Source organism: Bombus bifarius, unplaced genomic scaffold (genome assembly GCF_011952205.1).
Source record: "Bombus bifarius isolate JDL3187 unplaced genomic scaffold, Bbif_JDL3187 scf7180000009343, whole genome shotgun sequence".
Classification (NCBI taxonomy): Eukaryota; Metazoa; Arthropoda; class Insecta; order Hymenoptera; family Apidae; genus Bombus; species Bombus bifarius.
This window is the reverse complement of record NW_022885057.1, coordinates 852,633-866,521: the sequence shown is the minus strand read 5'-3', so window position 1 is coordinate 866,521 and position 13,889 is coordinate 852,633. Positions and strand designations below refer to the sequence as shown.

The window sequence follows — 13,889 nt, the reverse complement described above, 5'->3', positions numbered from 1 at the left end:
ATTCTAAATTTCAACAAGCACATATACTTGAAACATACGCGACGCGTCAGCTTGACTACACGTAACGGACGAGCGAGGAAATGCATGGACAAGGGAAAAGAACAAAGAGCTCGACGCCCTCGGGGGTCGGACGGGAGAGGAACCGAACGAGAGAGCGATACGCGGTTACAACCGTCGAATAAAAATTCGCCAGAACAGTACATGACTGCCATAATAGGCACCTATGGCCCCGACTCTCATTTTCCTCGGTCTCTCTGTGCCTTGGCATTCCAAACCTACAGCAGCCCATTTCCCTCGTCCCTGTCGTCGTTTCTCCTGCTCTCGCTGTGTATACCCGCCCCTTTCCTCCTTCTCTCATCCTCTTTCGCCGGCGTGGATGTGCACCAAACCGGCACCCTTCCTACCGGACCACCTCCCTGTGGCGGTACACGACCATTGTTAATTATCAATATTTCGCGTACACGTAGCCGGCAAAAGTCCGGCGCGGCCAATATTGTGCGGACTCTGACGCTGGGGAGTAGTTATTGAAATTGAAATATTCGAGCACACAGCCGGCATGTCGAGTTCATTCGTTCGTTCGGCGTCGTCGTGTTCGCGCGTCGTCCACGTTGCCCGTACACCGACGCTCTTCGTCCGTCGGCTATTTGCACTGCAGACGAAATGAATTCTTGCCGGTAAATAAACGCGTAGATTTTACAACGGTTAATCAAGCGACGCGTCGACCTTAACGGACGGTTTCGACCTTTGCGCCACCAAACCTTTGTCCTGCCGCTTTCGATTGCTTCATCCCCTTCTTTTTCTTCTCCGTATTTTCTCGTTTTCTTTTATCTTTATTTTTGTATCGTGGTTCTTTTGTTTCCACGGTGAAAGAGTGACTTCTTTATTTACTTCATTATTGCATCTCGTTGCCAGTCAAGAGATTACGTAGGAATGAGATAGAGATTTTCATAAAATTGAAATTCGCCATGCGTCTTCTTCACCAAAGCGGAGCATTCGCGCACGTGTTCATGTATTCGCGTTGCTCCAGTTTTTAGACCGTACCGTGTTTCTTTATTGTACGTTTTCACCGAACACTGTTGGTTTGATATCTGTATATATATATATCCGAACTGCAAGTTTGACAAGTATCCACGTAGCTTTATAAATATTTCCAAGTTTTTAAATATACCTCTATACCGAAAAGTGAATAAAGAATGGTAAATATGTGGAGAATGAATTGAATATTAACTTCGTTTAAACTAAAACCTTTTATTTCAATTAAAACTTTTATTATTAAACGACACTAGGATGTAATAGGGATTTTTTAATCTTTTAAATTTCATATTTATGTTTATAAAACATTTTATATACAATATTCTATTGTAATAATGAATCTTTTATTCGACAAGATTACATTATAAATATTTGTCACTTTCAGGTTATGGACCGATGAGCCCGCACCCCGGATACGGAATGACAGGCGTTCAACCGGAATACCCTGGGAACACGTATACCCCTTACCCCACCGCAGGCTACAATTGTGGTGGAACTTATCCTGGAGGTCCCGTAACATCCGGTTACCAAATCCCAGCTGGCTACACGCCGACACCTTGCTATAGTATGCCACCTCCGCAGCACACAGTCGGACCTCTCGATAAACCTACGGGTAAAGACGATAGGTAAGGAACTCGACGATCTATGTACTTTCCTTCCAAAATAATACCGCGCTCGTGAGAATATGTAAGACGTTTCTGGTTCATCGGAAACTCGATACTGCCATCCTCAGAGAGAGAGAGAGAGAGAGAGAGAGAGAAAGAGAGAATATCGAAATATTATTATTAATTAGTATTTTAACGTTTTCTCTGTTATTTTAATTAAATTCACATAAATTCAAATAAGTAATATATGACACTAAGAAACTTAGCACTTCAAATTAAGATTTTTAATTTTAACTTCTGAAGATTCCTGATCTTTATTATAATTGATTTGACTTCTAAAGAAAATTGATGATTGATTTCTTTATCACTATTATTCTCAAAGTAAGAGCTTCAGTAAACTAGATACTGTGCAATCCAATAAATCTATCTAAATTATACTAAATATAAATATAGATTTATATAAATTTATACTAAATTAAAATTAATTACTCAGAGAAGTCCTGTAGTCCTGATCATTGTAAAAATTGATCTCATTCAGTAGAGCGGGACGATACAAGATCAGACCACAATGAAACGTCCCATTCTGGTGGTACCCACGTTGTCCAATGAACCGAAGGAACGTCCACGCGTCTAATAAACGTGCATGCGAGCATCGCACATTTTGGTACTTGCCTTGCGGAAAGGGTCGCGCGAATCTCTCTCGCGAATGTATACGTATATTCGCGGCTGGAAAGGCACAGGAGGCAAAATCGGTTGGTGGCGGTGGCGGCCACTAACGGCGCAGAAGGAGGCGGAGATCGCGCATACCTACCTCCATTTTGTTAATTAAAGTAATTACTCTTCGTACCGAAAGTGCCAACCTTATTCTAATTGACGTAAAGCTCGGCGGTACAGTGGAGAAGGCGCGGTTCGGCGCATAAGGAGAGGAGGTGGAACGAGAGGCTGCTGGAAGGGGAGCCGCCAAGGGTGAATAAGGTCGAAAGAGGAGGTGGGGTATAATCAGTTGCCACCGCACTGGATTATGGGGCGAGACCTGCGTCGTCCCATCGAGGTTAGACCCTTGAAATGCACCTCGGATACCTCGGGCAACACTGGTTTCCTCTCTTTTCTAATCTCCGCCCATGCCCTGGAATTCCGCGCGTCCGTTCGACAACGTTACCCAAATTCTTCGAGAATGTTCGCGTTTATATATTAAGGGGTAGATCGTGGAAAAGTTGGAGAAATCATATTTAAATTAAGCGTTCTAAAATAGTCGTCTACGGTTTGGATATGTAGGCACCTAGAATTCTCCGAAATTGCAAACTCATACAAATAATAGATTCTTTTTTAATTTTTTAAATAAACAGTAGTTCTTTTAAACATAATTATATGTAGTCAACCTTTTTTCAACAGTTTCGCGTATAGAACACTTTGGAAGTTGCAGTCTCGTAAAAGATATCTTATTAGTTTTAATGATTAATACGGCAATTACATAAATTTTTTTGATTTATACATTACATAAATTTATAGTGTACTAGGAATTTAATATCCGCAGTAAATTCATTTGTATAAGATAAACTAGGAAGGAAAGAAGCGCCATTCGTTCTCGAATTTCCAACTTTACTAATACTTACTATACAATTCTCATTATGTCCTAATGGTATCATCTTATGAATCGTAATCTTGTCAGAGACTCGTCATCCCTTCAAAACGCACGAAACATGCTTTCAAGAGCAATTACCTCACTCCCCTCCATAGACAATCTTCGATTCGTAATAGAACTCGTAATAGAAGAACGAACGAATAACGGAAACGCGACTTATGAAGGTCGTTGATATGAAGACAGAGAAGGTTGGTGGTTAGACGGAGCCTGGGAAAATACACAAGGCAGAGCATTCGGGGCGTACCGGTGAATTGCACTCAAGTCCGCATCCGTCGGCTCGGTTGGCCGGCAATATCGCGGCTACTCAAGGGCCATCGAGGTTTTCGAGGCTTCTCATAGCCCAGCGGTAGTTCGTTCATCTACGAAACTACGAGGAGACGAGAGAAAAAAGCAGAAGCAAACCGCTCTCTCGTGCTCTGATCCGCATATATTCCTTCCGCCTCCTGCTCCTGCTGTTGCTGCGCCTCGTCCTTTCTCCACCGACCGGATGCCGAACTTTTCGGAATATTTTTTCTCTCTCTCATATGTCGCTATGACACCCGCTGTCCGTGCACGGCAACCTCCCTCTCGCCCTGGCCGAGAAGGAAAAGTTGCGGAGCGCAATAAAACTTTCCGGTTGCTATCCCAGCTCTGTAACGACGCGACGCAACGATTGCGTTCCAGCCACGCTCGTACCCTGGATGTCCGAAGCAGTGTTATTCCAACTGAGCTTTCGAGATTAAAAATCTCCTATCGTTTATTATCTTCGTTGTTATATGTGTGAAATTTTAATTGGATTTGACGATAATAAGTGAGGGTTCAGAGGAAAGGTGGTAAAAGTGACGATATCTTTATTTTAAAAAAGATTGTGTTGATCCAGACAAACATGATCTTTTCCACTTTTCCATTGGGTTCCTCGAACATGTTCTCCATTTATGATTCGACATGGGACTATGCGCTGGCATCCATTGTGCGACGTAGTGAGTGAACGCGTATGAAAGAGTTATTAGGTGCAGGCATACGAGAGACGAGTGATCGCGTTGAGAGTGTCTTATAGTGTTGATGTTGTTCGGTGCAGTATGAATATGAGGCGGCACTCGTTGAATTTCGTGCCTCGGCCCGCCCCTCGTGGTCGCGATGGCAAGGAGCTGATACAGTGCCCCACGTCGTCCTGTGATGGCATGGGTCATGTCTCGGGAAACTACGCTACCCACAGAAGGCAAGGCAGCATTGACATTGACACTGACATTTTACATTCGACGACGTCATCCGATTATGTATAATTTATATATTGATATAGCGATGCAGCACGCACGCACGCACGCTCCACATATCATACACACATAAATACATATATACACATATTCATACATATAGGAACCTTGCTACACAATTATTCCCCTGGTTCTCCTCATTGAATCGATCCAACGTAAAAATTCCTTGATAGTAGTTCGATTCCTGTTAAAGTACTTGGCATCCTATAGAACACACGCGTAAAGTCACACATATCGACATCCTTAAAACACATTCAAACATTGAAAGCGATTTCTCACGAAAATGCGAAAATTACATGGATGGGTTTTTGCATCAATGCATATTGGTGGTCCGTGGCGTAGTGGCTTCTTAAGTGTTTTGTGACACTATATCATTTTTATCTAGAATTCCTCCACCCCTAACTTCCTTGCTAAACCGGTCTTGTACTCCTTACTCGATATTGCTGTTACCATATTATACGTGTAAACACCCGTTTGATATAAATAGCTATTTTTACAAATCATTTTATTTCATTTTATTTTCATTCCACGGTCTTTCTTCTCTTTATATATCCTTTCTTCTTCCCCAATATAGTTTCTCTTTGCGTACCTTTTTCACGTACGTAATTCCTCCACACCCCATTTGCCTTATCGTACGATATACTATAACCAAAGTGTGTAGATGAGTTTCATGTTGAATGAAGCACCACTTGCTCCTTGTTTCGACCCGACCCCTACGAAAAGGGATGGCAAAATCATTAAGACGATCGCCGGTGAAGAGCAGCTTCGTGCTCGTGCAAAGATACGATGCTTCCACCAGTTTGTCTTGAGCTCTAGCTGTAATTAATATTCATTTTCATATACGCATCTAAATATGTATATATATATATAAATATATATTATACGATCACCGAACCCGCCCGTTTAAAAACCGCTTCGCCAGCCTCGAGTGGGCAGCTTCGTAGCGAACTGTTGCCAATGACCATGTCAGAGCAGAACCGTAAGGAATAGAAAAAAGTGAGAGAAAATAAAATATAACGATAATTGTAACAGTCACAAAGGTGCACCGTATCCGGAAGCGTGTTGCACGATTGTTTAATTATAATCGTTTAATTATAAACACAGAGAAAGACAATTGGCAATTGACGAGTTTCACTGGGGTCAGGTGTGAGTGTGCTCCCTGCTCTCCTTTTCAGTGTTCCTAGAGTAAGGCCAACCTTGTATTGACATGAACTTAAAACGCGATCGATCGATACGAGCGACACCTCATGAGTGATCCAACTGGAACACGGCGTTGCCATTTGCATGCTATCATATGTGTATATAATTATGAATCGTTGATTGCCCGTTTCGACTGCGAGTCCACCATTCACCCAATAGATCCGAGGGAAAAGAACCTGTTGGAATCAATACGATATCATTCAAAGTCATGTTTCGAGAGAGAATGGAAACGTGTTATTTTACGACACGAGCCTTAAACCTTCATGTTCAATGTCTTCGTTCGAACTGGACGCAAGGCAAGTTGTCCAAGATTGAATCGCGCTGAAGGCTGCTTCTTTTATAAAACCATTATTAATATGTAAGCAGTCCGTGTGGATGATCTCGGTGAGCAGAATTGTCTTGCTCCTTTGACGAATAATAAATAACAATAGGAAATTATAATGCAATAGAACTAACATTTGTCGAACGATACTTCGTAATCTCATCGAGATCTTCTTTTAAATCGTTTAATAGTACCTGAGTATCATATCTGGTACCTGGACGTAAGTACTCGAGACTTCTTGGCAACGTCGCGTAAATTGCATGCGATGTGTTGCTGAAGCCATCGTTGGATGTTTCTGAGGTGTGCGTTCGTGATCCTGACCATGGGGATTCCTGCGCTGCTTATTCATTCTACCTGATATACAATGAATAAAACAAGATTGTTAAAACATTCTCTAACGAAGTGGAAGTAGCGCAAAATCGTCATGGTATATGTAGACCAAGTTTAAAAGAGCAGAAATTTTTGTTTCCTTTACAGCTTATCTGGTTGTCCGCGAGCCGATCGTTCCCAGATCCAAGCACATTCTCAAGAGCTCAAATGTCCCACACCAGGATGCGACGGTTCGGGACACGTAACCGGCAACTATTCATCTCACAGAAGTTTGTCCGGTTGTCCAAGGGCTAACAAACCGAAAAGCAAGCCCCGAGATGGACAGGATTCGGAACCACTAAGGTTTGTATCATTCACATTCTACTAATCCTCCAACACTTCAAAATCGAACCAATCCTTCAATCTCTAAAACTTTAAACTAATATTTTCAAATTTCCATATTGAATCGTTTTCTATGAAAATCATTGCATGTAATCACTGCTCTAAAACTAATACAGTGCAATTCACTTCCATAAATTTGATAAAGATTAATGAGAAAGATAGAATGGGTTTAATTGAGCGAGCTTCTAGTCTCTTGCGAACTCTGCAACTTGTGTTATACATAATCACGATTCCAATTTGCGTTTTCACCATGTTCGCACGTTACACGCAGCTACGTGGATATCTTGCTGACCGCATTGCACGTGCTAAGATCCGCTACCAGACCGAAAAGGTCGTCCCCATCCCTTTCAACGCGGTGTCCCTTAAACCCTATTCGCTTCCTAACGCAAAGACGAAGACGCTGACTAATAACCAGCGGTTTCCGCTCGTTTCATGCTCGCTCTCTCTATTTCTCTGTGGATGGATTATATGGTGTTGGTAATGGTGGTGTTGGCATTTCGTGCTACAGATGTCCCATCCCCGGTTGCGACGGCTCTGGCCATGCCACTGGCAAATTCTTGTCGCATCGCAGGTAAGATTTCCTCGCTATTTTTTTGGAAGACCAAATATTGTAATTATGACTTACCAAAAACTTTAAAAAGAAACTTTTTCAAAATTGAGCGTTTGAAATAGTACTCATAATTTTAAGAAAATGCAAGGCTCGAGATATAGCTTCGTTCCCAATATAAAGTATTTGCAAAAAAATTGATTGAAAAAAAATATTTCTAATAAATTTTATTTCAATTTAGCCCGTTAACAGAAACTAGGCAGTTTGACTAAGATTAACGTAGCAGATCGAATTCGAACGAATTACTTTTAACCAATACTTTGTCCAAGTTACATTTTTGTTCGATGGTAATGTCTCGAACTGATTTTGTTCTTCTGCCACAAAAAAGATTGGCATTTCTTATCTTCCTTATTTTCAGTAAGAGGGTATTTTCTATGAAACGACATGTCCTTAATTGCGATAACAACGACTTGTTGCAGCGCATCGGGCTGCCCCATTGCAAACAGGAACAAGATGCGTGTATTAGAATCGGGAGGTACGGTGGAGCAGCATAAAGCAGCGGTGGCCGCGGCGACAGCGATGAAGTTTGAGGGTGTGAACTGTCCCACGCCGGGCTGTGACGGAATCGGTCATATAAACGGATCGTTCTCTACTCACAGATCTCTATCCGGTTGTCCGATAGCCGGTCACGCGGTAAAGAAGCCAAAGTTCGAAGACATGTCGACCATGTACAGCAAAGGAATCACCGGTGAGGGTCAAGCTGCCTCAGATGTCGTTCATGTCTTCGATTATCGATGCGTATCGTTATTAATCGAAGAATAAAAAGCAAAAAAGAAAAAAGAAAAGGAAAGCAGATCGGTTGGCTCTTCGTGAACGAGTCGTCGACAATTGATACATATTACGAATTGAAATGTTCGCTGTAAATTCGAGATATCTCATTCACGTCGAGCTAATGTTGCGACATGTGATTGCCTACTACAGTGAGTAGAAGCAACAAATTGTAGAGTAGGCATGATTATTACAAGTTTGCCTTTTTATTCTTTTCTCGCGCCGTACTCGTCCAATATAATTTCTTTTTCTTTTCTTTTTATTGACTTTCATATTAGATGATATTTGGATAAATATTCGGAATAATATATGGAATTAGTAACTTTGGACGAGTCGAGGGCAAAAAATTGTGACAAAATTCTGAACGTTTATTTGTAAACTTGTGCATATATGACCTTATACTTGATCCTATGCTACGCTATACTCTACTCTTCACGCAATGATGTGCTGTCATACCAACAAGAGTAACCTCCGTCCTTTTTCCCGCCCACTTCTGTCTACCTGTATATTCAGTTACTTTTTTGGTCGTTTCTACTTAAATTTTACGTTTTCGTTTTCGCCACCCTTTTTCTCCGTGATATTGGTATTCAGGTGTTTTCGAGATATTTTTTTTTGGTTCTGTTCTTTTTTATATTCTTCCACGAGAAAACAGAGACGCACGGAATTTGTTGACCAACGACAACAGAAAAAAAAAATGAAAGAAAGAAACACCTGAACTGGACACCTCAACATCCACTGTGTCACTTTGCTTCTTCCAATTACGAATTTGGCCCCCGTGAAATCCTATCTCCCACATTACTATGTGCAAGAACAAAGACAATTAGAAAAAAAGAAGCGAAAATGTAAAGACCAAAAAAAAGCAGCCGTATGTCATAATAATGAAAAATAATATATTCTGATTTATTCTGGGATCACGATCAGCTCCTTTCCTGTCATTGAGCTTTGAGGAGAACATTTACTTTTGAAGGTAAGGGACTGACGTACTCGCCATTTGTTTTCTATGTGTTTTCGGTGTTACATACAAGATCCACACACCAGTAATTTTACTTTTTACGAGATGACGTCCGAGTGTTGGCAGCAACATAAAGAAACAGAAAAGTACCTGCTATAGTTTCAATTAAATAATTTTCAATTCTTTTATAATATAACTGCAAGTTACGATGACGTTGCAAAATTAAAAGGCCAGCACTCGGTGTCTCCTATTTTTTTCTTCTATCTGGTATGATGGCACCTCACGCTACCCCTTGATCACCTTAACATCGTCCCCGATCATTCTGTTTTCCTGCGGCACTCCTGTCAGGTTCGTGCGTCTATTAATGAGTAAAACGCATCACTCGTTTCATCGAAAGAACAAGTCGTCGCGTTTGCGAACTAGACGAGCTCTTTTCTCCATCACTTCAGCACGAACCACTCGCAGAAGAAACCGTACCGATTCCCATATTTCAGACAAATCCTCATGCAGCGACTTGGGATACTTTCTAGACTTATACCGCCTAGCAAGCGATCATTGTCGCGCGATAAGACGAACCTGCGATGTGATGATGCACTTGTTTTCCAAAAAAAGAAAAAAGATGCCAAAAAAGAAAAAAGTAAAACAATGTAACCCGACCACAGACCAACCCAAATCGCTGTCCGAAGCTTTCCTGGCGCTACTTACATATATGCTCTCGCCACATTCTCACATTTTATTGTATATGAATCCCGCACACCTGTCAAGAACTACGTATGTAACTAGTAACATTTTTTCTCTCTAATATCAAGTCGCTTTTGTATGAAACTCGTGTGGACAGAGCTCTTTTTGAGAGTTTCGGTCAAGATCTTGGGTTGATCGGACTTTATCGACCTTCTTGGCTTCCGATGGTTTTCTCCAAGTAAACCTACGTTCTCGAGACTATCGACATCGTTATACGCGCTGACTATAAAACTACAAGTTAGCTATAAGAAAGTAAAAGCAATGAAGATATTCACTTTACGTTGAATATCAATGGCTGTTTTATTACTTATGGCGCCCAGTGACATTAGCAGAAAAAATCAGTCGAACCAGTGTCTCGAGAATCAGGGTGAAAGCTGTTGGAAATCGGGAAAAGCAAAATAAAAGTATAAGAAAAAGAAAGAAAAAAAGAGGGAGATAGACAGGCTGTTAAAATGGACCGTGTATGCCCTATCTTCAGGAGTGGACACCAGTGGTCCGGCTCACGGGGGTGCGGTGGGTACGGGTCAGGGTAACACGAGTGGTAGCGGTACCGCCAGTGGCCAGAGCGAGGATCTCTACACACTGGAAGCCGAGATCACAGAGCTCCAGAGAGAAAACGCTCGGGTCGAATCGCAGGTGTTGCGCTTGCGCTCCGATATCACCGCCATGGAGAACCAACTGAAGCAAGGTGAAAAGGTCAGTACGCTTGTACTCAGTCGGTAATCGATTATTACCGTGCGCTGATAGAAATGCTAGAGGAGCTTCCGTCTGCCAGTTACATAGAATGCGATCCAATCAGGGCTAAATTCCATTTACAATGTTATTTTATCATCCATAATATTATTATAGATTTGAGTATCGTATATTTGAATATTAAACCTACTGTGATTCAGTAACACAGTATGGAATTAAAATTCGTGAAAATTTTAGGCTAGACAGTTCTTGTATCATTCTTTGTTAACGTAGATCTGCGCTGATCAGGGAGATTCCCTTTCCTCCGGCGCTCAAAGTTGAAAATTCCCAATTCTGAAATTTTTAGTAGATAATATTCATCTCGTTACAAATACTTAAATTTTCCTTCCTTTTTATTATTGTTGTGAAAGTGATCAAGTGTATATTTAACAAGCTGAATGTTTTGTAAAAAAAAGGTTCGTTTCTTCGTAGGAAACAACGGCGATTACTCAGCGAAGCAACAACCTGACCGAGTACTATCAATCGCTACGCGATAACATGATAACGTTGTTGGAGCACGTGCGAATACCGAACGCCCCGGGCGGACCGCAGGAGAAGATGGGCCACGAAAACTTCGACAGTTACCTGACGAAGCTGCAGACATTGTGCACCGCTGATGGTTATTGCGCGGATGAGGCAAACAGGCCGATATACGAAACGGTGAAGACCGCGCTGCAGGATTTCACGGTCCTACCGACACCCATCTGAGACCATCCTTAAAGCTCGACGATCGGATACAACGTGACACGAACGAGTTTCATGCGGTAACTTCGTTCTCGTTGTGATGATAAGAAAAAAAAATGCGATCATAACAGAGACACAGGAGTTCGCGTGGTTTACCACAACGGAAAGACTATTCTGTGCAATGAAAATCGTGTGTCGGTAAACGAGCAACGAGAAAGACTTTCTTGATCGTATAATAAATTGTGTTATGACTCTCCATACTGAGAATGAGAAATCGAGAAGACTTTTTACCAATTATCGGGTGATCTGCTCGTGTACCAAAGGAAAACGGTGCTTTCGACTGTCGACTTAAAGACGGTAAATGTTCGACACAAGCCGATGACGACTGTATAGACTTGAGAGTAGTAAATGTTACAAAGAAAAACGGTATCTAAGGTATCATCTGATAACCACTCAGTGTGATCCCGCAGAACCGTACGGACTGACGTTGCTCATAGCGATATCTTTTGTATATAATGAAATTGTAGAACATAAGAATAACGTAAGGCCGAGGACCGTGAGGACTCGTAGGCATCGTGATTGTAAATAGGCAGCAGAGAAAGCATTTATATATATATATATACATATATATATATATACATATACATATTATTCAAAGGAAACGTTAATGTCGTTATCACTCTTAAGTCATGTAAAGATAAAGATGAAGTTGGTGGAAGACACAAGGAGCACACGCGCGAAAAACATAAATGATTAGCTTAAATGTATATCGAACAAACGTATTGCTCTTACCAGTGCATAACTGTTACTACCCGTTAAGCCATTAAACGTTTAAAAAGTAAACGAGAATGTGGAACCGCTATCGATGCTGCTTCTGCTAAAATGGAAAAATCGAAAAAAAAAAAAAGAAAAGAACCGACAGCTACTTATAAATTACTACTGCGTACTTACCGCTAGATATTATTATTACTACTATCGTCACTGTTACAACCACCGAGATTGTTTCTAGGACTAACCCAATCATTATTATTATTGCTACCACTACTCTTACTACCGTCTGATATAGGATATTAGCGATGAGTATACCGACGCATTTATATTATCAACGAGTCTACGAAACGGCGAAACACTTTGTCCATAGTGTGTACATAGTCGACAGAAAGAGATTACGAATATTATAATGAGAGTTCGGCGAGTAGTGCTGATCCACTTGGCTAATTGTGCGTGAGATGATCGATGAGAGAAGATTCTGCGCGTGAAACCTCGATCTTGTAATAACAGTGCATGTACACACAGCCTGGTCGTTAATTGTCAAGATGTCAATCGCAAACACGGTGTACTTATCAAATTTCCAGGCGTTTAAGGGCGCGTCGAGGATCGACGAGCTCCATGAAAAGCGAGGACGATCCTTGATCCTCGTGCTCGTCGTGAATCGTCGACCAATCGGGTCGGGACGAAGGATACTCGTTCTTTTGTGCAATAGTTTCGAAACGTTCTGTGTTTGTTCCTTTCGTTGGAGAAATTTATTAGGATAAACAGATACGCGTACATAGTACCGTCGCGTCTATGTGAATTGTTATTATTTTTGTTGATACATTTACGTCTCTCTACGTTGTAAGTTGGCGTTTTTAATGGATCGCAAAACACGCGAGGAACCAAACGTGTAAATATCGATACGTTCCTGCGCGTATCGCGATACGACGAATATCTTCTGCCTCTTGGGTGCTTAACGGTCGAAGGCTCGATGAAGAAAAGCAAATCTCTGACAATACACGTCGTCGAACCGGCAAACGAAGCGTTTCTGGTTTATTTCTCTGGCATCGATACGTATACGAGACGAACGAGGAAAAAAGTCGATGACGACGTTCGCGTAAAATTATCTTTGACGTTTACCAAGTAACACATTGTATTACACGAGTACTAGTTTAAAACAAAGGATAGAAAGAGACGCGAGATAACCGAGATAGGCGAAGATATTTTCCGTGCAGCGCTTATTACTTTACAGACTGAAATAATTTCGTCACAGTAGAACGAGACAGTGTACATAAAAGTAAGAGAGAGGGGAGAATCTGGGAAGTAGAGTGTAGGAGAATCAATTATTCGTCTATTTCGTGGACAGATGGGATGAAAGATACCGTGAGAAGAGGTATATACTTTAACCAAACACCGTGTAGTGAGAGTAATAATAAATTAAAAAATATAGCGATAGTCGGCCGACGATTACGATTAATCTTCGACGTTATCATTATTCTTGTCATTGTCATTATTATTACGATTATAATTACCATTGTCACTGTGATTAGATCTATTTTTTTGCTCAACACGAACCGCATACAGGCAGTGGGAAGGCAGACGGGCAACACGTTCACGATCAGTACGAGCTCGTTCTTCCTGGGAGTTACCATTTCGACGACATTATTGCTATTATTACCATTATTACCATTATTGTCGTTACGTTCTCGTCATTATTACGATTATTATTGTTGCCGTTGATAAAGTTGTACGAATATATAAGTTCAATGACATGCTTTAAGTAAGTATAAATGTTACTCCGATTGAATAAAGGGTATTTATCGATGAATCTTGGTTTATTCTTCATAGACAAGTCTTACAAACACAAAGTTCGGTGCTTTAAATCTT

The 13,889-nt window shown here is 41.2% G+C and overlaps 2 protein-coding genes across 10 annotated transcripts in view; one reads left to right on the top strand and one right to left on the bottom strand.

Annotated features, from left to right (window-relative positions):
* LOC117215041 (mucin-5AC-like) overlaps positions 1 to 13,830 on the top strand; it is a 303,613-nt gene extending 289,783 nt beyond the window's left edge. For 7 of the 9 annotated variants that reach the window (XM_033461432.1, XM_033461434.1, XM_033461436.1 and 4 more), the window contains 7 exons: positions 1,418 to 1,658; positions 4,337 to 4,477; positions 6,532 to 6,726; positions 7,274 to 7,336; positions 7,792 to 8,060; positions 10,312 to 10,529; positions 10,998 to 13,830. In XM_033461432.1, the coding sequence (XP_033317323.1) occupies positions 1,418 to 1,658; positions 4,337 to 4,477; positions 6,532 to 6,726; positions 7,274 to 7,336; positions 7,792 to 8,060; positions 10,312 to 10,529; positions 10,998 to 11,273 (1,403 nt within the window). In that variant the 3' untranslated portion in view covers positions 11,274 to 13,830. Of the gene's footprint in view, positions 1 to 1,417; positions 1,659 to 4,336; positions 4,478 to 6,531; positions 6,727 to 7,273; positions 7,337 to 7,791; positions 8,061 to 9,061; positions 9,108 to 10,311; positions 10,530 to 10,997 lie in introns of those variants that run through there. The other 2 variants (XM_033461441.1, XM_033461433.1) reach the window with 2 other exon arrangements.
* On the bottom strand, positions 5,391 to 6,523 carry LOC117215045. The gene is made up of 2 exons (XM_033461448.1): positions 6,249 to 6,523; positions 5,391 to 6,137 (listed from the first exon to the last, which is right to left on the bottom strand). Exons 1-2 carry the CDS (start codon positions 6,401 to 6,403, stop codon positions 5,972 to 5,974), a joined length of 321 nt encoding a protein of 106 aa, XP_033317339.1. The 5' UTR covers positions 6,404 to 6,523; the 3' UTR covers positions 5,391 to 5,971.
* Positions 13,831 to 13,889: the final 59 nt, after the last annotated feature.

Coding starts and splice junctions, on each gene's coding strand:
- LOC117215045 (XM_033461448.1), bottom strand. CDS start 6,403: ATGAATAAGCAGCGCAGGAATCCCCATGGTCAGGATCACGAACGCACA. Junction 6,138..6,248: donor GTACCAGATATGATACTCAG/GTACTATTAAAC, acceptor TATTCGTCAAAG/GAGCAAGACAATTCTGCTCA.